Source organism: Phaethon aethereus (genome assembly GCF_964289735.1).
Source record: "Phaethon aethereus genome assembly, chromosome: 4".
In the NCBI taxonomy this organism is placed as follows: Eukaryota; Metazoa; Chordata; class Aves; order Phaethontiformes; family Phaethontidae; genus Phaethon; species Phaethon aethereus.
Genome location: NC_138578.1, coordinates 48,300,763 through 48,326,003, shown reverse-complemented (window position 1 = coordinate 48,326,003; position 25,241 = coordinate 48,300,763). Strand labels below are relative to the sequence as shown.

General features: G+C 39.7%; 1 protein-coding gene across 1 annotated transcript in view; it reads right to left on the bottom strand.

The window, feature by feature from the left end:
- WWC2 (WW and C2 domain containing 2) overlaps positions 1-24,816 on the bottom strand; it is a gene marked incomplete at both ends in the record, with an annotated part of 103,600 nt that extends 78,784 nt beyond the window's left edge. The window contains one exon of the mRNA XM_081999761.1: positions 24,686-24,816. Within this exon, the coding sequence (XP_081855887.1) occupies positions 24,686-24,816 (131 nt within the window). The remainder of the gene's footprint in view (positions 1-24,685) is intronic.
- Between the last annotated feature and the right edge of the window lie 425 nt (positions 24,817-25,241).

Below are 25,241 nucleotides of genomic sequence, written 5' to 3'. Positions count from 1 at the left end.
TGGCATACAGTTAAGCCCTCCCAGTAATTACTTTAATATGTAGAACTGTAGATTGCAATGGTTTTATTAAACTGCCTTTCTTTGTATATTCCAAGACACTCCCAAAATAGTATTCTATTAAACAAAATGAATGCAGAGTTCCTTCAGCATCTCTGTTTATTTCTTTAATCACAGTATTAATTGAATTCAAGTTTTAGATTTATTCCCAGTGGCAGTAAGGTTTGGGGAATGGGAAATGTGCAACAATTATCCAACAGGAAACATCTAAAGTGTTCTGCTGTGACTTCCTTCCCACACCCCACTCCCAGAAACTGCCTTAAAAAAAACCCACCCCAAAACCTGTAATGAATGCAGCAAATTTTCTAGTAGTCACTGGCAGGAATACAGCACATACACAGTTTATTGCAGCATGGCTTTCTGTTTAAAAAAAAAAAAGAAACCAGCTTTTGCCTCTCATGTCAAGCTGACTAAACATCTTTTAGGTCAGAGATGCTTTTGGTGAAGTTCAAAAAAGAAGGTGGGGGAGGAGGGAGAGAAGAAAAAAAAAAAGAAAAAAGGCATTGAACCCTTATAAGCCTTTCCTCTACCCTCAGCATACAATTGCTTATCACACATCCCTCTTTACCAAGTACATTTGGCACAGACAGTTGTTCAGAGCAGGGGAAATACTTCCAAGGCAGTAATTTGCAAAGATTGCTGAGGAATTCTCTGAGACACTGTAAAAGGGAACCTGGAGCTGCCAGTTGAGCTAATGCTTTACTTACCAGACTGGAATAAGAGTTGTCTACCTTTCCCACATGTGGAAATGCAGTCCCTTCAGATTTATTAGCAGTCTGCATCACTGGTTTAAAAAGATTGTTCTAATTCAGGTTAAAGAATTATTTCAGAGAACACAGTACATACGAAAACATAGTCCCTGGTTGTGGTCAGAGAAGGTTATCATGATTTCTTCAAATAAGCGTACATCAAAACATCAAAACAATATTCACAATAATCCCATGAATAGGTAACAGCAACGTTAAACCAGTCCTGCCTTTCAAGGTGAAAGCACACATGAGAAGGGGAAAGATGATGAGAACACCAAAACAAGGTTATTTTGCACATTTTCAAATTTAATTGCTTAAGCTAACACTTAGAAACTCAAAATTGAAAAAGGAAAGAGGTTATGCACAAAAATCTGTGAAAAGATTTGGTACCACTGAATCACTTTTAATTGGAGCAAGAGACTAAACGTTTTTGCCAATACCACTAAAGACGACATTCAACTCCTTGTCGATGGCGCTCTGAATCAGCTCAACATTTAGCAGAGGCCAAAATGCCAAACAGCTTATTTACACGTTACGAGGAAAGAAATATAAAACAAAATATCACCATATAATTTTTATAAAGCTATTGTGTGATTGCATTTTAATAGTGCATTCAGCTCCGATAGCCCTGTACTTCCACACCACAACATCTAGAAAGTAAAACGAAGATACAGAGAAAAGCGGGCAATGGTGATCAGGTTATAGAATGTATATGTGACTGAACAGATTAAGATTATTCATCTTGTAAATTGCTTATAGAGCGGAAATATTATATACATGGAAAGGAACAGGCAGCATGCTTATTCTGTATTTCTTACACTAGAAGTCAGTACATGCAGAAAGTACAGAAGAGCAGGCTCAAAATTGTAATCGCTTTCAAAAACAGAATTGACAAAAAATACGAAGAATAGATCCACAGTGACAGTAAACGTGATATTCCAGATGCAACCATTTTCCTACTGGAGTTTCTATTCTAAATTCACTCTTCTACTAGCACATGCAAAAAAGATTAATTAAATCTGCTGCTCCTTCCTTTCCCAAGGCTGTTAAGACTGGAAATCAGAATTCCAAAGGCAGAAGCCATGTCAGATACAGTAACTTGTCTTAAGGTAAATTTAAAGAAAAGACTCTAGTTATACAGAAACTTCTGATTTTACATTAATGATTTAAAAAACAACAAACCAAACAAAAATCAAAAGAAGAGAGGTAATACTTTTCAAGATAGCTACTAAAATAGCAGTATAGCTAAACAGTATGCCACAATCTTCACTCTCTGGCAACAGAAAGGAACACATAACAGACAAATCCCAAGAGCTATTTTACAGGGATGAAAGTGAAGAGAATACTTCCCAGCGGGAGGAAAAAAGAAAATGAAACTTTGGCCTTGTGCACATACTTCAAACTGGACCACTGTTAGAATTCTTAAAACTGCCTCACTACAGAGAACATTATGGAGCTACTGTAACTCATAAGCAAAGATATCTTTAAAGTCCCTGTAATGTATTCCTATTTAATAAACATTTTATTATTTAACATTTTATGAGTCACTAGAGTTTTTCCCAACTTTTTTTTTTTAGTTCTGCTGAGTTAAAGGATTTTTTTAAAATGAAGTATTACTTAAAGACGGCATTTCTTAGATTTACGTTAATTCCATTTATGGCAAATAATATATGGCCAATATTGAATTTTAGTAAAAATGGAAAGCTAACCTAGCCAAGAGAGTAACAAGAGTACAGCTCCCACAAATCTCACAGCAACAGGTTCCATCCTGACTTGAAAGAAAGAAGTCAACAGCTAGTCTCCACTTTTGACTAAAAACATGGTACTAGTTCTCTTCACCTGTCCTAGCATTGTAACAGCAGCTGCAGCCCAGGCTTGCCTTCTTTTGGGCTAGTAGTCAATGGGTTATATTCTACCTGGAAGCCAGTAAGAAGTGCATTATTGGAAGAACCTGTCCTGTTTAACACCTGTATCAGTGATTTGGAGGAGGTATCAGAGTGCACTCTCATCAGACTTGCAGATGACACCAAACCGGGGTGGTGGGGGACAATCAACACCATCAACAACATGACCACCATTCAGAAGGACTTAGGCTACAGGAATGAGCCAACAAGAACCTTCAGAGATTCAGCAACAACAAACGCGAAGTCCTGCATCTGGGAAGGAAAAGCCCCTTACAGCGATACAGGCTAGGACTGACCAGCTGTGAAGCAGTTCTGGGGTCCTGCTGGGCAGTGATCCAGTGCCCTGGCTGCAGAGAAGACCAACAGCCTCCTGTATGAGCAAAAGTGCAGCCAGTAGATCAAGGGAAGCAATTACCCACTCTACTCTGCTCTCATCAGACCACTTCTCAAATACTGCATCCAGTTCTGGTCTCCTAAGGCAAGAAAAACGTCAAAAAACTGGAGTGAGGTCAGGGGAAGGGAACCAGGACGGTTGGCAGGTGGAGTGCTTGACCTGTAAGGAAAGGCTGAGGGACTGCAGTTTGTTCAAGCTGGAGAAGAGGCAGCTTCAGGAGAATACAACAGCAGCCTGCCTCTACCTACAAGGAAGTTTTCAAGATGACTGTGTCAGGCTCTTCGCAGGGGTGGGCATGGTGGGAGGATGAGAGAAAACAGGCATAAGTTGAAACAAGTTCACACTGGATATAAGGGAAAAAAATTTTCACCATGAGGACAGGCATGTGGTGGGACAAGCTAACCTGAGAAGTTGTACCTGAGTAAGTCTGATCTCACAGCTGACCATGCTTTTTCCATATAATTTTCAAATCTTTGCTATCACCACACTTTCAAACCATGTGTGCACATACATACATGTGTACTCACTCCTGCGTTGCCTCCTTTCTTAGAGCTTAGAACCCCATCACTGTGTATCTTGACTACCGAAAAATACTTTGTTACTTGCCTATATTACACTAAATACTGAGGTTCCATAACAATTTAAGCGGATCTAACCTGGCTATCACAGTTCCGCCCTTCCTCCATGCTACATGTTCATGCCCCTTCTCTTTCACTTGTGCTGGCACTCGTCTGACTCCATAGAAAGTCAGTTCAAAGAAATAAACTAGTAGGAGAGATTGAAAAAAAATTTTTAACCAGTTTAGCTGCCTAACCAGTTTGCTACTGGTACAAATGCCAATGCAAGAAAGAAGGCGGAACCACTTGCAGTCCCAATTCAGACTGGTATGAACAAATCATGAAACAACAGAGTTCTCAACAGACACTGAAACCCTGGTTCTTGAAGACTGTAGGCAGCACTGTAATATACATGATTACTCCTCCTCGTCCTTATGATTAAGCTATTAAAACAGACAGATAAGACTAAGCATGCAAAAGTGGAGGGGTGCTTAACTACCCTGTGCAGTTTTTATGTGGTGAAAGTTAGGAGACTGATTTTGGTAGGTTGAGGTTTTTTTGGACTAACGATGAACCTTAACTGGTTGCAAAACCCTATTTCTGAGAAAAGGGAAGAAATTACAGAGAGCAGCGTTTAACTCATGTTGTATTAGGAAATGGAAATGCTTGGGCAATTAGGAAAATTTCTATTTATTGCAATACCTTGATCTACTGGTTACTTTAATTTCAAAGTAGAACAATGTAAAACAGTGAAATTCCTGATTCTGTGAAGGATACACAACTTCACAGACCAAGCCAAGGACATGTTCCATGTACAGCCTCCTTCTACATCAAAGTCAAAGGCAGCCTTGCCATTGCCTTCAACAAAGATAGAAGTAAATTTTGTACATGATTAATACTTTAGTTACCTGATTTTTGTCACGCTTGCCAAAATAAAATTAAAGCTTCTCACAGAAGGACAAATTTTTTATTTTTTTTTTTTTACTTTTTTAGCCAAAACTAGTTCCTTAATGAGGCTCTAGTAAGGAAAGAGCTTAAAAACAATTGCTAACGACACTGAAAGCTACAATACTGTCTCAAACACTGAGCAGAGGCACTTTCATAGAAAAACACCACCTAAGCATAAACAACTGATTAAACAGTAATCTCCCATGCTGTATATATCTTTTGTACTGGAAGAGGCAAGTTGCCATATAAGCAATGTTTCAATAAATTCAGCTGACTAGAAAGCTGCAATTTCACAGACTTCTGGAATGTCTTAGACACACTATTTTTAAATGATTACTTCATAAAAATCACTTCAAGTATTTTGTTAGATGTAAAGTTTTTGTACAGTTTAAGTAATGAAAAACCTCAACACTAGCTCACACAGTGGAAATACACAGTCACTCCTTGCCAAGAGAAGCATTACATCTCCATTTGCCATTTATTATTCTTTTAAACTGAATAAAGACGATTGCTCTTAGGAGATAGTCCAGATATAAATCTCTACTATCCAATTACTTATGTAATCTCTTTAAACTTCTCAATGGAAGAAGTTCTTCAACTTCTCTTACTATCTCTCATAAATCAATTTACATCAGTTGCTTTTGTGAAAAATCTTTACTATAAATATTAATACTTTAAGATACTATTTTTTCCTCCAATTCTACATTATATCCTTAGGTTCCTTTGGGAAATCACTGTATGTATCCTTCAAGCTCTTAAAACAAAACGTACCTATAGGAGGCGAGGCTTCTGACTCGCCTCCTATAAACATCATTCAGCTAAAGCGATTTCCAGAAGTATTGAAAAGCATAAAAGTAGGCACACTGCAACTAAATAGGAGTCAAACTTCTAATCTGTTGAAAATGCCATTAGGTGCCTGCATGCATTTCAATGCTCTACAGTATATTAAGTAAAGCAATGAAAATAAATACAAGGAAAATTAACATTCAGTCAGAACGTGTACGAGCACGAAGTTTGACCTAACAAGACGACAGATTTCCAAGCTCATGACAGTCCATGCAATTCTTCTGTGGCTTATCTGCAAGCACTCAGCATGGCTAAAGTTCTATTTTAGAAAATATATGAAAAGGTTAGAGAGGATCGTGATTATTCACGGTCCAGCAAAAATCTGTTTTCTGTGTTTCAGACTCTGGGGATTCCAGAGTAAGTTTAAGAGAAGAAGCTGGAATTTCCTGATCTGGCAGATATAACCTAGGGTGGGGGAAGGATAATTCTCAAAAGAGCTTTCAAATGTGGGCTTGGAATTTTGCCGGACAGAACAATGATTGATTTAAATCAGCCATAAAGAGAGAGATTTGATCTTCTGTCAAGTCTTTGAAATGGTAGAAGTTAAGAGGAATCATCAGCACTGCATGCTTGTTTAATGAAAAATCCCCTCTTTCACATTTAGTTCTAAACATTTTTAACACACTTGTGGGCTGATCATTTCATGCTTTCAGTTGTCAGTACACCCCAACCATCTTTTTGTGAGGTGCTATGAAGAATGGAACCTGTATAGGCAAAAACAACAAGGAAGAAAGGTAGGGTCTTGCAATAAAATAAAGCACTTGCATTTCTTCCTAAAGGTGATCCACATAGCTCCCCACTGGCTTTTCCAGTATATGGTAGTTTTATCCTCTCCCAACCCAGCTCCTGTGTTTCATCAGTTTCTACACCAAACAAATTGTGGAAAAACTCTGCTCTTTATTGGAAGTCCAGATGAAAGGTCTAAGTTCTGTCTTTTTTGCTGACTTCACTGCTTCATGCCAAAGATACAAAAAGCATTTCATTTTGCCCATCACATTTTTTCTCCTTCACCTTACTACTTTCCCTGTGTTAAAGTCACTGTACTTCTGTCACTTTTATTTATAATAAAAAGATTGCAACAAGGTCTCTAGTTTGGTTTACATAAACTTACATTAATAGTAATATCACTTTAAAGAATTAGATACATCCACCAAATGGTACCAGAGCAGTCTCTGGGTACCAGTGGAACACAGTACTGCTCATTTCTTAACATTACAGTATTTCAACCATTATTATCATTTCTGCATCAACACATACAAGACATTCTGTCTAGAAATGATTTCTGCCTTCAAGAATCTAATCATAACAGCAGACATCTTTTAGTTGGAATCCTAGTATCAATAACTACCAAAAAAAAAAAAAAACCACTGCCACATTTAGTTTTTGATAATGACATTCGGCTTCAGTTGACCACAGCCTGCAGAAGAAATTTGTGGCCTTGTTCAACACAGTCAGATAGGTTTGCAGAGCATCTAATAGTGTTGTCTTCTTGTGTTTCCATGCCTGGATTGTTCTTGCTGTTGTCCCTCTAAAGCCAGCTGCTGGGAGATACGCAAGGAAGCAGCAGTGCTTGGTGACCCTCACTGGCAGCCAAAGAATTAATCTAGTTGATGGAGCATGGCCAACCCCTGTGCCAGCTGAAAAGAGCAGGCTGGAGCATTTTTTGCTCCTTTCACTGGGCTTTGGGAAGACAAAATCTCTTCCTTTCACAAACCTGTCTAGAAAGCTTAACTGATGTCCGAACAGACCTTTACTGTACTGACACTCGCTATGCTTCGGCTATAACCAAAGTCCCTTATGGGTGGCCCAAATACTTGTGAATGGGTTGTAACTGAGAGTGCGCTGCAGCCTGAAGCAGTTATCCATACGATAGGGACACAGGCAAAATGAGCCACATGGCATGATGCTCCTGTGATATTCACCTTGGGCAGAAAGAGCATCAAGTCTCTCAGTAGAGCAAAGTGGGACAGAGTATAGCTTGCAGAGCATGATTTGCAGCCACTAGGTGCAGAATGAGGTAGAGAAGGGTCAGTGAAATCCCTCAGCTGAGGTACAGAGGATGTCTGTCACTTGCAAACTCCCCACTAAGACAACACAAGGACTGAAACACCCCAACCCTGACCTTCACATCTTTATTTCCTTCCGTTTTGCTTCTTCCAGCTGCTACATGCCTGAGAAAAAGAAAACTGAAAGGAGAAAGCAATTTTCAAGGGCAAAGGTAGCCCAAAACACAGCTAGGACCTTCTGAAACTCAGTGTTTGGGGATCTGCAGAAGGAATGCCTGGCTAAGCATGTCTTTGTGGCCCAAGAAGCAGAACTAACACAAACCATGCAGAGCAAATCATGCTCCTCTTGCCAGTCACTAACAATCCTAGTTGTGTTGTTAAGCTGCCAACAAGCTAAAATATATAGTGAACTTCAGGGCATTGAAAAATGTTGCATTCTCCTGCTGCCATCACCCTTACCTACCTTTTATTTATTCCATACTGTTCATACAGATGGAGTGGTATATTTGAACAGGCTAAGACCCACTCTTTCCATCTCTCCTACCTTCTCCTTACTCACTTGAGCTATTTTCTGAATGAAAAGAGAAAAGATCAAATGGTAGGAACAGAGGGCACAACAGGACATGGCAACTGAAGCTGAGAACTGCTGTTGATAAAAATATGAGAGGAATTTATGAAGATTACAGAGTCTTAGATTAACTATTTCTAGTGATAGGCACACCTCTTAATGCTATCTAGAGGACAATTATATTTCACAGGAATCTCTACAGCACTGTTTCTTTTTCTTCATCTCTCTGCTTTTCCCCCAGAAAATTTTCAAAATGTTCCATTTTCAAAACCAAAATCTAGATTTTCCTGTTGCCTTGGGTTATGTCAGTTCAGGAAACAGGCCTGGGACGTTCAGGTATCTCTTCCGTCTCATTCATTCAGGGAAGATGGCTTTTCAATAGCACCAAGTTACTCTGAGCCAGGAAAGGGACTGGAATCTAATTCTTTTGCATTCCAGACCATACCCTGACTAACAAGCAATAAAATCTTCCCAGTCTTTTACCCTCCCAAAAGGGTGTCCGACAAGAATTTTTCATCAAAGCAGAAGAATGGAACATTTTATATAGACTTATCAACACTGCAACTTCTGAAAAAAGCTGTTTATTCAAAATATTTCAACCAACTTGAACTGTCACTTTGTCTTAAAACATTCATTTTCTCTCTTTTCTTCTGCTTGTCTTTTTAGTGACAGTTCAATGAAATGTCCACCTGTGGAAAACCATGTAGCACATTACTGCCATATTGATATTATAAATAAAGTATTAAAGCAGTATTGCTTTTGTACATCACTTATGAAAGTCACTTGGAAGCTTTCTCTGTGACAAATGCACCTCTTATAAATCACAGACTTTCCAGTCTGTCAGCAACTATCACTACAATAATTGTTCATTACATAATTTACAGCTTCCAGTGGAAGAATAATGCAAAATAAACAGCATCTGTATAATATTTAAAAGAAGCATCTCTCTATATCTTAGCTTGAAATGACACACTTTCTTTTAAACAAGAAAAAAATTAAAGATAGAATTACTATTCTTCATAAAATTGCCAGAATCTAAGAAACAAATCAAACTATGTAGTACAAAAAAAGATTAGAAAATGCTAGGATCATCAAGAACGCCATGTAATTTAAAGGCAACTTCAAGATAGCCCCCAATCAAGCCACATATGCCACCAGCAGGCCAATTCTTTCAAGTATTCATCCACAGGTAGTAATTTAAAAAACAATCACAGTGGTGAATAAAAGCTGTTATGATCTATGAAGTACAGCAAGGTGCCATTCAGGAGAGCTGTTTTCAATCATCCATTTCTGAAAGTGCCTCTGGAACAAACTTTAAAGTGTTGTCCCTTCCAAAGTCACATTTGAAGGAACAGACAAAAATCATAACCAGATGCTTCTAGCACATTTAGTAGTAGTAACCTTAACACTACACTGCCAATAATGTAGTCCACATACAGGTATCTTTAATAAACCAATCACTAGATGCAATACAGATTTTCCCCATCAAATTCTAAAATTCAAGCTATTAGAAGTACATGCTAACTCCTGGGTGTTGGAGATCTATTTCAATAGCACACAGAGCAGAGCTGGTCTTCAAAGTGAGAAAGAAATTTAGTTTCTATAATTTTGCTTGTAGGATTGATTGCTAGAGCAAAATGAAGCTTTAGATAATTTTATAGACACTACTAAAGTAGACAGTGGTTGAGTTAATGTCATTATACCGCAAAACACCACTAATAATCTCCCACTACCCTCATAACTCCCATTCCAAAATAGCACATTTAGTCTCCTTGTCCTGCAGCTCCTTGATCATCACCTAATTTCTCCATTAAAGGCACAGGTGTTTGGGATTAAGGACTTCATGTGAGGGTATGGTAATAAATGCTCTCCTTGAATTTAAACAGATTACATCAACACATTACTTCTCTGAAACTAGTCTTTTTCCCAAAATATGATGTTTTGTTAATTTAATGATCTCACCCTGATAAATCTACATTTACTCACATATGTCTGGTAACTAGTCAAGGAAAGGCCAATTATAAAATCCTGAAATATTTGCTTTCAGTAATAAGCAGGCCTGTCTTCCCCAGAAAGTGTTTTTTCTTAAAAAAAAAAAAAAAAGTAATCGCAGAATAATTTACACGGGAAGGAACCTCTGGAGGTCATCTAGTCCAACATCCTGCCCAATACAGGACAACTCTGAAGTCAGACCAGGTTGCTCTGAGTCATGCCCACCATCAGTCAGGGCAATCTGTTCTAGTGTTTGCCCACAAATCCCAGTCTATGCTGCCTTTTTTTTTTTTTATTCAGTAAATCCTGCAGTACGATTTGCAATTATTTTTAAACCTCTTCTGGGATACAGATTATATATTGGCCCATCAGTTTCAACAGTATAAATTCCACCTCCATGTTAAAACACTGTGGTTTCTAATAAAATATTAATTTTTATCAGTTGCCTGCTGCTACTTTCATATACTTCAACATCTGTCTGAAAGACCAAAGTCAGTACTCATTCTATACCTAATTTATCCTTAGTCTCCACACCAGCCAGAGATTGTGCTTTCACAAGATGAAGTCTTCAGTACCAAAGCTAGTTTAAGGCAGATTTTACTTTAAAAAAAAAAAAAAAAAGGGAGATAAATAAACCACTTTTCACCGATACAGGAGTACTATAAGCTTTTGTTGAGATATGACCTTTAATGGGATTTTGTTCTTCATCTTTACTCTTGCTACTTTTCAGCCTTTCTACTCTGGTTCACAGCAAAACTGCACAAACAACTGTGTAGTACAACTGAATGGAGGGGTGTGAAACAAACAAAAGGTGGAGAGGGAATTATCTTCAGCTTTTACTAGCAAAAAATTTTCTTCATGAAATCAAAACTTCAGTGTCTGCTAGTGTCATTTCTCTCTTTCATAAAGTCATCTGAGCAACAAACCACCCAAACTGACAAGCGTCAGTCAAATACTGCCCCAATTATATTATACCATGAATCATTTTATTATCTGAAAGAAACTTTAAGATATTTTCTCTGGTACAGAACAGTAAACATGGATTTTGTATAATTCTGGGTTTGCTGCTTTTTATTAAAAAAAAAAAACTAAAAGAAACCCACTTTTAATTATCATACAGATTCTCTGCCTACTCTTCACTCTTCCGACAATCTCTGATGTCCTTTACCTGGTATATTCTTAGGACCCAAAGGTCTCAACACCACAGATTAAAAAAAACTGTCCCCGAATTGCCTGGCTTGGACCTTGATGAGTGTGCCCACAGCAGCAGGATGTTAATTTACCCTTCTTCTCGATTAGCTCAGAATTCTATGACTTCAATGTAGATGTCCTTGAAAAGAGAACAGATCATCCAGTATAGGAATGGGCAGTTTGAAAGACTTTGCCATCCCAGTATTCCTCTTTGATCTTCATCATCAAAGTCAGGCTGATTGACAGCTAAAGGAGATATCCTGAGGAGAAAAGGAAAGGTAGCACTCTTTGGCTATATCTCAGGCGGGAAAGGTGGGGTTTGGGAGTGCTTCCAACCTCCTGAGTTCCAGACACTCTATAACGAAGTGAAACTAGGTTAAGTACCAGTCCCATCTCTGAATGCTGACTTCTGGATTAGTTGGGCTAAAAGAGAGCTGTTCTGGTCAGGACTACAGTTCAGATAACTTGTGGGACTAAGTTTCCAGGGTATGTCCTGACACACATACTTCCATTTACATGTAACCATTCTTAAGTCAGGATCAAACCTTATCTTGGCATTAGGAGCCATGGTAGGAAGGAGAAGCTGTAGAAAAGATTAGAGGGACAGAGAGATTTTATACTAATTCTCTTATCAAGAGTATAAAAACAGCGGCTTCAACTTTTCCTAGACATCAGAGTATTCACATTACATGAAAGGTGGAAGAAGAAAGCCCAAGAAAGAAGATTATCAACATTTTTCAGTGGAATACCTCCAATGAGAGCTTGCAATCTAGCAAAAAGAATACATGGACTGGGGATGGGGGGTGGAATGACACCAAAAAAAAGCCCCACAAAACCCAGGTTTCATAAGTTCCTCTACTTACAAAATAGTTTACTTTTAGTAAAGCATCTGCATAGGTGCCTTCCTGCAGAGAAATGAATTCCATGTGTTGGTCTAAAAGGCTGAGAAGAAGTAATGTTTTGCTTTAAGTTTATTGTCCTTCAAAATTTTTGCAAGTTTAAAGTTAAGTACTACATTCTTACATAGTTTTTCATGTAATCGAAATACCCCCAATCAGGACATCACCATCACCAAGGCCACATAAAACCTTTCATGATTACTTTGTTCGTCATCACTGCATGCCTCAAACAGATGGATACTACTCACACCTGAGGAAAGAGAGAGCATTCAGATAAAGTTCTAATACTGGCCATTTAAAAAAAAACACCAAACAAACCTTTATTTGAAAAGCATTACAAAGTAGCCATTAGCGAGAGCTTATTCCCAAAAGATGTTAGAAACCTACCACCTCAATAAGCAATGACAGTATGGCCACAAGAAGGGTCCTCTGATGAGTACTGTCACCCCCCAGCACCAGACACCTGCAGTGAAGATGTTTCAGAAGAACTTCAGGCAGCTGGCTGAGGCTGCTTAACTATCTCATGCACCTGCCAAATCTCGAATAAAATAAGAAAGTGTTGATTACTGGAACACTACTTTGTTCCCCCCCCCCAATACTCTTCACACATTTTTTAAATAGTAGCCACATTTAAGCCACAACTACGACCAGAAAGAAGGTATCTTACAACTTTTTAGCAAAACCTGACAAAAAAAGGATGTGAAATATCAGGTATAGGAGGTTCTAAAGATTTTTAAAACAACAGTCTGAACTGTTCTACATTTGACCTCAAAGCTTATTTTTCCATGCAAGATTTTGGCAAGAAAATAAAGTTTTGATGGCTTTCATGTATTCTAAGCAAATGGGCCAGCCAGGTCCTGAATGCAAATCGGCAACCTGCCACAGCACTCTATGGCTCATTTTACATCCTTGTAAGCCATGCTAGCAAGTGAGGCAGAACAACAACAGGGCAAGCAAAGAAGAACATAAACAAGAACCAAAAAGCCTAATCCATATCATCGTAACAACTTGTTTTGCTATGAGCAATTCACCTTCTAGACCATAGTATCATTAATTTCGCTAACACAGCAGTGTAACCAATTAACAACTCCTTAGCAAACCTCAAACCTTTGTTCACTAAAGTCTTTCTCTCAAAGAGTAGATATAAAAAGAGAGCCTAGGGATTATAAACAACAGAGAAAAAACAGAAAAGAACAAGCAAAGCTCAGAAACCTGAACAAATAATCTGTCTACTGTGTAAGTTCCTGCATATGAAGCCTTACTTACTGCAGTAGTAAACCACTGACCGCACTAGCCTGAATAAAAGGCTTACAGTGTTTATGTGCTTTGCTGCATCCCATAATTTCTGTAGTCATTTGAACACTATTTCAGGAATGTCCTGTAGAGGAATGTCCTGTCTCAGATGATTATTCACATCCATAGCATGCTACTATTCATCAGAATGACTGTGAATGTGTTAACAGTTCATTTCAAACATTGCAATACTCACAACATGACAGAAAGAGGTCTTTACTCCTTGTCAGATTGCTATCTTGAATTGCATCCTTTTATATACAATCATTTACTACTCAATGCTTCAGCAAAATATATTTAAAATATTTAATACTTCCATTCCAAATGATCCTTCTTCATGTTGTAACCCACTAAAGCATGACCTCAGCCTCCGAGTTCTGTGCAAAACAAAGCTAGAAACTGCAAAAGAATGTGGGAAATAAGAAAAACTCCAGCAAAACTCTTACCATCCAGGGACATTAAGATACAGAAACACAGAGGAAAAGACCTTGATTTCTGGGCTTCTCTACAGGTCTACATTCCATTCAGTAAATTAAAGGGAATACTATTATTTACTTCAGAAGGGTGAAATTCAAGTCAGACCCTCAGAGATTACATCAGCTGAGCAGTATCCTGTTTTCTCTATTTCACTCCAACTCTATGGACATTGCAATTCCAGTTTTGGCAGTTTGTCACTTTCATTCTGGAATTTAGTACTGAATAATTTTGTGCCTTAAACTCATATCACAGCTTACTTTGCAAATCTCTGAGAGAAGCCCATAGCACTCCAAACTGGAATTGTTCACGACTGTACAATTCCATCCAAACTAAAAAACGGGGGTGTGGTGTGTGTGAGTGCAAGTCTTTACACTTTGCACTAAAAGTCTCAAGCAACAAAAAACCAAAATAGCATTTAGATCAGATCCTGCAAACAATAAGACTGTCCATTACTAGGAATTTGATTAAAAACAATGCAATGCCTCAGAAAAAAATACAATCATACATGATATTTGCAAGGTCATACTTTAAAATTTATCACAAATTACTGTAACAAGATGGCATAATGTGTTAAGACAGCACTGACAGAATGAGCTGAAAAGAACATGATTTTTCTTTTGGCTAATATGTGAATACACATTGTACAGGTCTTGGGAATAGGGGGCTCAGATTTGGATGGACAGTGGGCTTAGGTACACCTGGGAATACATCTCCAAGAATACACAAAAACCATAATAGTCCTTAAGGCAGAACCATGACCTAACTTCTGCTGAAGTTTTAACAACAAATTAAGAACAGAAGTAATGCGTTAATACATTCCTACCCAGACATCACTTTAGAAAGAAAGTAATCTACTAAGCTCATAAACTCCCGAAGGCTCATGAGTTTCTCACAGGATGCTTGACATATCTCTTTAAAAATAAGAAAAAATTTTAATTACATTATTTGGTGCTGTACCAAGAAACTAAGTATACAAAGATACCTTAAGATGGGTATTCACAGTGTAACTCAAGACAGCCAAAATGTTTTAAAACTTAAACCAAACCCCAATTAACAACACACATCTGACAAGAGAATTACAAGCACACCTGAGTGGCGGATGATTTATGGAACAGAAATGTCACTTAGCTCATGAGGAAATACTGTATTGTACACATCTCAGATAAAAACCACCAAAGATTAAAAGGTCAAAGTAGCTTTATAAGCAACAGTAACCACAAACTACTTCACAGAAGCAAAGTCCATTAGATTCCATTACATGTTTCACTTTCCCCATTGCCCTCCCAAAAGCAAGAAAAACATTCAAAGTTCCCTCCTTGGTTCAGCTCACAGCTACTCCAAACTTACTGCACTATGAAGCTTTCTCTGTGACAACTGGTCTCCTCTGGATCTTTGTGGAACAGAAGCGAAAACCAGCAACCCCTGGTTGGGCTCTGCATTGGTCAGGCTACAATGAGGACAGCAGCACCAACCTAGGACGGCTCACGAATCGAATCTCAGGATCAGACTGTAATCATTTGCTAAGTAACAGCATTTAAAAAAAAAATCATTCATAAATGTGAACCACATTTCTTTCTCTGATGCACAGTACTGTTTATTAACCGACTGAAATTTTGCACAGGGTTATTTCTAGCGGGAATTAAGAATTTTCATAGAGACATTTTGTTAAGACCAGTAAAGAGTTGTAAGTCTACATAAACATTTTTAGCATAATCAAGGAAATCTGAATTAAGAATGTAGGGAGTAGGCTTTCAACAAGAGTACTTGGTCAGATCATCAGGCCATGAGACAGGCATTTCTGGGCTAGACTACAGTTTAACAATTGACGGTATTAAACAAAGGAAAAAACCCACCCCATTGTTTCCTCATCAAGAACAAATAAATGTCTTTCCCTGACAATTTTCTGCAATCCACCACTGGCAGCAAGCAAGGTGAAAATGCCTGCTTTTTCAACTGAAGCGGGCCATACCTCCTCTTCTAGAAGTGTTAGAGAACCACATAGCGAATCACTCTGTCCTCCAACGACCAGATGCGCCCCAGAGAGTGACAGGCAGAAGCAACCAGAATTGTTTCTCCACAGTGCGATCTCAATAAAAACACTGCCACGCAGTATGACAGGGGACACCTGCGCCTTGGTCAAACCCTGTTACTTGACAATGTGCTACCAAGACATATGCCTGCCACATTGCTAAAAGGCAGGCACCATTCATCATACGTTGGGCACACTTACTGCTATATGGCATGATGTGCTTGTACACAATCTGCAGAATATCAAAAGTTCATCTGCCACATGATTAAAAATACCCGCGTCTTTTGTCAGGCATTCCCAGCTCTATGAGGGAGGTAAGCTCTTAAAAGCGAAGGGCCAGGCATTGAATCAGAGTAAAAATTCTTCACAGGTCAGATCTGTAGGCCATAAAATATGCTTATCTGGACAAGACTACAGTTTAGCACTTAAAAGTACTTTAAAAAAAAACAATAGGTGTGCAAAGTACTGTTCCTTCATTAACAACACGAGAAAATTGATAATATAAAGAGAGTGCTAGATTCTTCCAGACCTTTTCTGCTATACCAAACGTAAAAAAATTTGGTATTTCTAGACACTGCAAGCCTGATTATCAGAACAAACAGCATATTATGTAAGGCATCCCAGTATGGCTGTTCTTTTTGTTTTTCAAATAAAGATTGAAGTTTGATTTAATGAACTGACAAAAATAGCACAGACATACCAAAGCAGGTCCAACATACAGTATTGTATAGCACACAGCAAAAATATGCAGAAATTTGAGTTAGCTGTCCCAAGACAATACGTCTTTACATACCCAAACAATTACTTTGAATACAATATGTATTCGGAGTTGATGAGATAAAGTTGCCTTTTTTCAAGTACAAACAGTATCCAAGTTCAAAGGACAGCATCTGACCTTGTTTTATGAGATGCAAATGATTGTTTCAGTTGACAGAATACATTCATATCACTGACAGACTGTCTCTAGCCCAGAAGTTCTAACCAACCAAAAGATTCCAAAAGCAAATTAGCCTTTAAAAATTACACTTAAAGAAGGGGGGGGGCAGGGAGCAATCTCTTCCCCAAGAAGCCCTTTCATTAGCCTTTTAAAAACAAGAGCCAGAGATTGACTTCATCAGGTAGCAACTTCACCACCACCAATAGTTTTGCACAGCAAAAGTCACTGGGAAGAGCAATAGTATTCAGCAACATTCAAAATGTGCTATTTATAAAGACCCAAACCCTATACCCACAAAGCAAAACCCCCCAAAAATACTCAACACAAAAAGGAAACCATAGCTACTGTATCACTCCCCTTTTCAGCCATTAGCTACTCCTTCCAAATGAAGGACAAGTCAATATATCCATACAGATAACTCCCTCAAACACATGGAGACAAGTGGCTCCAGTTTGCTTCACACAATAAAACATTCAAAGTCTTGAATTACACCATCATTCTGGTGAGATACTTTGAAGCTGAGTCTGAAATCCTTTTTATGAATAATTAGGGAAAAAAATGTGCCAAAGTAAAAAAATTTCTGATCTACTTTCATACACAGTAGAAATTAGCTATTCATAAGCATATTGTCTACAGCAGCACATTCACGAAAAATGGGATCTAATTCTGCAACCATGCAATGACAAAATTTCTCTTTAACAAGAGCTTCACGGTAACAAACATTTGAAAAGTCCGTAAACAGTTTGTAACATCATAAAGGTTTCTTGGTGGCAGAAAATGTGTTTAGGATCAAGATGTCTGTGACAGTTGTACTGCTGGTTCACAGCAAAGCAAAGGTGAACACAGAGAGACACACAAAAGAAAAAAACTGAGAAAGGTGTCCATTTCTTTTGCTGGCTAAGATGACAGTTCCATGGCAGCTAGGATTGATCTGCATCTTGGTTTCCACAGCACCACTCTCCCCTTTTGCTCCCAGCTCTGGACTTGCCTCCTGCCTCTCACACTAGTATGCATTCAGTGACACAAGCAGCTGATTCTGCTGGAAAACAACCCTAAAAACAAGGGGTTTCATTTTAGCCAAATCATCTCCTGAGGTCAGTTTACTATTTGGTGGCAGGAGAGGAACAGGTAAACAGAACCATGACAGTCCAGACTCAGTGGGCTGCATTACCCCTCTACAACTCTTTTCCACTTCCCTTGAAGGTCACTGTAATAAAAATTTACATGTCCCGGCATAATAGTTGCGGAATCTTAGCACTGTTTCTATTTGTGCCTTTCTGAAAATGTGTCATCATGGAAATATTACTGTATGTTGATCCATTTTCCATTTTTTCCATTACTTCCATGAGTATTCTTCTAGTTTTTAGTCATCTGTGTGATAGGTATTTGAGATTTCACAATTTTCATATAACATTTTTTTAGGCTTAAAAGAAAAAAGTAGCAAGAAAACCAAAACAAAAGCTATTTCACAAAATTCAGCTTGTCTCTAGATGTTGCAAACATTACTAAGTGAGAAGCAGATAAATCCTCTTATCTTATTCTAATAACCTTAATAACATGTTCAAAGCACAGAATTTTAACCAAAGGGTTGAACACAAGTTATTTAACCGGAGGAAAACAAGAACTCCTAATGTAATCTGTACAGATCTCTAAAGCTGTAAATAATTTGCCCTGTTTGATTTCTATATTGACCCTTACCTGTAAAAATGAAAACTTCTTTCACAGCCATTGCTTCAAAGTAAAGTCAGCTCCCCTTGTCTGAAAATATAAGATAGTTCTGAAGGATTCCTTCACAGAGCCATATTTTAGTAGGACATCATCTCTAGCAAACAGCTCAGCTCCATTCATTTGTGAAAAGGTCTATTTTCCTTCTTGTGTACAACTTCTCATTAAGGCTTGCGTTGTGCATGACAACTACAGTAATACTATCTTATAAGTCAAGATTGGTGTTAATCAAAATAGCTCCAGTAGGCAAGTACAACAGACATAGGTCTGGATAAACCACAGTCTAGACCACTTGCCCCACTTTATATACCAGCTTTATATCCTGGCTTTAACCACTGGTAAATACTTTGCACACACAAGCAAATACTCCATAGCATTTCCTGACTTGTTAACTTCACATGCTCTGAGATGAAAGATATAGTGCAGCCCTATCACTCCCAGAGAAACAAAGAATAAAAACGTTATCTCAGAGTTACCATAGCCATTTTCACTAATGCTAAAATCAACACCACATAGCCCCAAGCAAATGACAGACTGGTTAAAAAACCCACATACACAAACACTATGTATTTTAACACTGTCTGATGCTATCACAGCCTATATTAGCACTGTAATATTAGATTTCTACTTTACACTGGATAAACAAATGAAGGTGTCAGAAGTTCAGACACAGCTAGTCTCTCATTGCGAGTTCAGTACTTGCATCACGGGTTTTATTTTGAATAAATACACATCAATTAACTAAAAGCAGTTCCCAACCTATCATTGAAACCACAATGAGATACCAGACAGTTTCACAGGGAATATGCACATTCCTAAGCAGACAAGGAGACAGGAACAAATTATGTAGAGTTAGGATAAAAACCAGCAAATGATGCTACAGAATGAAACAGGGCAGAAAAAGATATTTGGGGGGAAAAAAATCATTACCCTATCTCACTACAGAATTACTGCAAGTTGTACGCCTTGGAGTGTCATCAAATGACCCTCTACTATTTTCCAGAATAGGCTGGTGACTATTTCTTATTAAGGTCAGAATTTCATAAAGTATGTTGAAGCAATCATTTAACAGCTCCACACCACCAAAACCGTAAAAGCCCCACTCCATCCTCAGCTACTAGCAAACAAGGGAGATGCAAGGGAAAATAGAACGGGAATAAGAAAGGGAGCCTTCCAGTGATGGTTTGCCATTGAATTCATTCTTAGCAAGCAGCAGCCTAAAGAAAGGATTTATCAGGTAGTTGCTCTAGTTGTACCTTAAATCAGCAATGCTGAGATTTGCACTTAAAACAGAATTAAGATCCATTGCTTTCAAAATGTAATGACTAACACTTCAATTTAACATCATTATTCTTCAAAGGACAGATGAATCCTACTCCTGTTTCTTGCCTAAATTTTGTTGCCTCCCACCCACCTGGATGTTTTAACATTTCAGAAGTTTTTCCTATTTTAGCTGAAGTCCTGCAATCACCAATTTCACATAGAACTGTACTTGCCTCAGACACTAGACACTTCAGATACTAAAAGTTATTCTACTTGCCTGTCACAACACAGCTTACTTCTCTGCAAAAAAAAGAATCGATCCAAATGTGTCTTCCAATCTCTGATGATGCCTCTCATCATACTATTCCCTTTCCTGCTTGCCTCTTACTTGCTACCTCTACTCTAACAGCACAGTATCTTATGTGCCTCCAATTTCTCCAAGTCTCCACTGTGACTGGAAACCTTCTACCATGCACTCCTGAGCTATGGTAGTGCCCAGGAATGAGATAGGGCAAAAGTCCCCCTGCTAAAGCAACTTCAACCTCAGTATCTTCCCTCCTCACAGCCTCCACTGTTCACAGGACAAGAGAAAGCAAGTTCCAGTGAAAAAGTAAGGAACAAAGTGCCCTTCTTTTCTAAGGGAGAAGGGCATGCAACATTTCACTGCTGAAATCTAATAAAGGTTCTAATTCAGACAAATCTTGCACAAGTTACAGATTCCCATGATAAAAATTGTACTGTTTTCACCTCCCCAAAAGATGAAAGCACCAATGGAAATTGCATTCCCTCTCCACACCCCCACAACGAAAACTCTTTGACAATCTCTTAAGGTTTTCTGGTTTCTGTACATCCAATGTTTCTCAAGCACTTAATATATACATATCTCTCTCACAAGTACTCTAGAAACATTCTAACAGAAGTATACTACAAACTATTTCAAATGTACAAATATATTTTAAATAGATTTTTCTCCTCAGTGGAAAGAGGAGTGGAAGAGTGAAAAGGGGGCTGAAAGAAAGGAGTTTTGTTTTCATAACAGCTCATTCCTTACCACTCTGACAGGAGTGCAAATAAACGTTTAGATAGAGATCACTCGCAGCTTCAGAATTTGTGATGTGGAACTCATTTTAGGCAAGCTGTTGAAAAAGAAGATATCTGTTTTGAGTCCATGGTGATCAGCAGTGGAGCATGGACAATTTACTATGTAGAAATCAAGACATGAGATGCCCTGTATACCTGGTGAGAAAACCAAATGTCATCCAACTGCTGAAGATTTGAGGGTACTGAGATACTTATCTCCTATTTTGCTACTCCTTAGTGCTCTGCTCTGTTGGTTCCACTAAGGAAGACAATGAACATTGGGCCTACTCAAAATGTGTTGAACACTGGAAAAAATGAAAAATTTTCCTTTTCAAATTTCTGTTTCCACCCCAAGCCTCTCTTAATTGTCTATCAGGAAAAAAAACACACCAACAACTTATTGTAACTTGGTATCCCAGAAACTTGAAAGAGTTTCAAGGCAACGTCAAAAGAAAAGTATGAATTCCTCTAACCCTTTCTCTCACCTTTTCATCTGGCTCATCCTCTTCAGTCCGTAGTTGTCTTTTTATAACTTTTTCAAGTAGTAGCAGGATACAACTGATATTTTGGGCCATCTCCCTTCTTATAATAAACCAGTTTCAGAAGAACTGTCAAGATCAGCAAGTTCTCAGTTTGCTGTAGCTTAGAGGAGTCATAAGCGAAGAAATAGTATCTATATATTTAGCGAGTGAAAATATTACTACAACTTGCACATTCTTGCCTTTACACTTCCTTTTCCTCACACTTCAGAACTTAAAGTGCCCTCTCTTTTGGGTCACCAGTCTTCATAACAAATCAACACGGTACCCTAATGTTTGGAGAAAAAAATCACTGTTGCATAGTGCAAAACATTAAAAACCCATAAAGAACAGAGCAATTCAAATAGCTTTCACAACACTTAACAACACAGCAAGCCAGGTCACTCTTGCCCTTATAAGTGTGAGCTTCTCTAATATCAATGGGATTACTCAGATAAATGAAGTGGGCAAAACTGAAAACTGAGCCTCAGGCTTGAAGCTGGTGTGAGGTTTTCTTCACAACTGTACACAAGGCTATCATTATATTAACAGACCTGCACTGTGTAAGCAGTAACAAATACATGTACTATCAGAAGAGTCTAGAAAAGCACATGAGAAAAAGCATCACTACATTTAAAAAAAAAACAAACCCACAGAATTTTCCAAGAAGCTTTGAAATAACGGCATTTTCAACTGTCAGCTTATTTCTAGACATGAATATTTTAAACGAGTAACAAAGAGGTTCCTAGCTGTGTTCAAATACACCTGGCAACCCACAGACATATGGCTGATGTCTCACAGCGCTAGTCTTCAGTATTTATATCTTCTAAATCAAAGAGGATAAAAATTATTTTAAAACATCAAGCATGACTTCTCTGTGTAATCATCCAGAGAATGCAGTGTAAGAACAGCAGAAGGGATATTGTCCATAAAAACTTATCTATTCTACACTTGCTTTACCAACGAAAGATTTTAGGAGTCTGTGTACTATAATATTCTACAAGTACATTATGAAAACTTTACGACCTCCAAAAGGTAAAATAGTGTGTGGATGTGGAGTGGGGGAAGTCCTAAAGTACCATCAAACAAGGGAATGTGTTTTCAGTTGTTCTATAGAATCCATTATCTTCATTTTGACAATTTAAGATAAGTTTTAGAAACAGCACGAATCCAGATTTTATTGTATTGACAAACTTGGAAGATCACTTTTCAATTTTTCTGACAGCAAGCCCTAATTATGTCCTGTATGGTTTCCAAACATATATTCTCTAAATACCTGGAAGGCACAACGGAATCTACAGCAAAATCACCACAGGACTTTCATGCATTTCTTATTCACTCTTCCAAAGTAGGTCACCAATACAAATACAGATTGTAAATATGGACATTGTAAATACAAACACTGTAAGCTGCACATTAAATGTGTTTGTCAGTCTCTCTTCTTTGCAGGCAATTCAGCTTCACGGTTGAGCCACGTACAATGAAGCATGGATTCTCTCAAGCACCTACGGCAAAATCTTTGTTTATTTTGCATGACTGACATAGGTTAACAATTATTTCAAACACCACTCTTTCTGAAAAAGGTCTTTACTTCCTTAGTTCTCATTACAGATTATGAAGTGTCAGGGCTTGATTTCTTTTTCACCTGCAATCAAGGTATCAGTTAAACAATATTTATCCTATACCTACAGGATGGCAAACACGCAGGTGTTACTCACTTAGTTGTCTCCTCTGTTAATGAGAGTGAAGATTCAAATTTTAGACCAAATATGAATACTCTTGAACTTTTCAGGACCACAGAATGTGTAAAAAAAAAAATTAAATTAGTACACTCATGAGGCGGTATTGTAACAAGTAGACTCAAATGTCACGTTTTGCTTTACCTCAATCATACCATCTTTTATTCAGCTTTGCAAACACAAATTAAAAGTGTAAAACTAAACAAAACTTCAAATCCACTATTTCTAGAGACAGTAAAACCAGAAGTTTTTATTGTCTGCAGTAAAAAAAAAAAAAATCACCCAAGAAGTCCAGGTGTAATAATTACTACTGTCCTGTATACCTAACCACCTCACTAATATTTACAAGGTATTTAACATGTTTTGATGTACAAAGGAATTTAAGTATTATGTTTGCCACTACTGGAATTCGCTGTTACAGCAAGTAGGACAGAGAAGTAGGCCTAACACAGCGTATGATGCTTGTCAAAACTTTCCTTATGCAACTTACAGCCAGCAAGCTTCGTCACAACTACCTTTTCTAATTTCACCAGAGAAATAAGAACCAAGGCCTTAATTCATAATTCAGTGCAGCTTGTTCCATAAATCGATAATACCTTATAGAAATTTTTAATAATTAGATGTCACTCTTTCCAACAGCAACGCTGTATTTCACAATACCCACGCACAGTTTTGGGTCTTAATTACTTTTCAGGACTACTTGGGACAAAATTACACGTTTTTACAAGAGGTATCTCGGGCGTCTATCACTCGGCTATTAAAAGCAGCCGCTGAAGCCTACCCAAAGCGCCAGAACCCCTCCCCAGCTGAAAGACCTGCCCCGGTGACGCCCGGGCGAGAGGCCTTTGCGCCGGTTACCTCTCTCGCTGCAGCGCTTTCAAAGGCGGTTTGCCGATTTACGGCGGTTAGACCCGGGAAAGGACAGCAAACACCCCGGTTTCCGGCTGGCGGGGGGCTGAGAGGATTTGGGCTTGCTGAGGCCTAGCGAGCACACGAAGCCTCCCGCAGCCCCAGCTCTTTCTCCACCCAGCAGCGCGGACCGCTCCGGGCGGGGCGGGCCGGGCCGGCCGCGGGGCAGCCCGTCCCCGGGGCCGGACCGGGGGGGGGGGGGGAAGAGGCGGAGGACACAGGGGAGGGACAGGCGCTCCGCCAGCCGGGAGGGAGGGAGGCGGCCCCGTACCGGGGCGCCCCGGGGAGCGGGATGGCGAGGAGCCAGCGCCTCTGGTTTGGGAGGGACTCGCAAACTTTCGGTACCTATCAGGAACTTCCCAAACGCCAGCAACCCCCGTGGCCTCCGGGAAGAGCTCTACAGGCTTCCCCCCCCAACATCAACTCCCGCAACGGGCTTAAACAACTGGCTGTGCCCACGCCGGTGGGAAGGAGGGGCGGGCGGGGCACCCTCCGGCGGACCCCCGCCCCGTCGGAGCTGCCCCAGCGGCGAGGGGCCCGGTAGTGCCGCTGCGAGCCCACCCGCCCGCTCCGGGCCTTGCTGCCTCCCTGCCCGCTCACCCACCTGTCCCGGGGGTCGATCCAGCTGGTCTGCTTGGTGTTGTGGTCGATGTAGAAGACTTTGCCGTCGTAATCCCTCGCCTCCTCCCAGCCATCGGGTAAGGGGAGCTGCCCATTCCCCGCTTTCCTAGGCATGGTCGGGCGGCGGGGGTAGCTGCTCCATAGGGACAGAAAGAAAGACGGGAAGCGGGAAAAACTCCCACCCGGGCCGGGGAAGGGGCCGGGGGGGCACGTAGCGGGCCGCTCACGGAAGCCCAGCAAAGCCCTCCTCCGCGGCCGAGTCCCAGTCCACCATGCCTTGCCCGCGCCGCGGCAGCCCGAGTCAGGGTTGCCGGCAGAGCCCAGCTGCCGTCTGAGCGCGGGGAACCCGGCTGAGCCCCGGGCGGCCGCGGCCGCCGCTCATTAGCATGAGATTAGCATCCATCTCATCTGCATGCACATTCCTCCCGCCGCATTCCTCAGGGTTAACCCTGCCGGCGCTGCCCGCCGCCGCCGCCGGGCTGGGCTGGACAGGCTCCGGTCGTGGGACCGGGACAGAAAACGTCCAGCGAGGAAGCGCG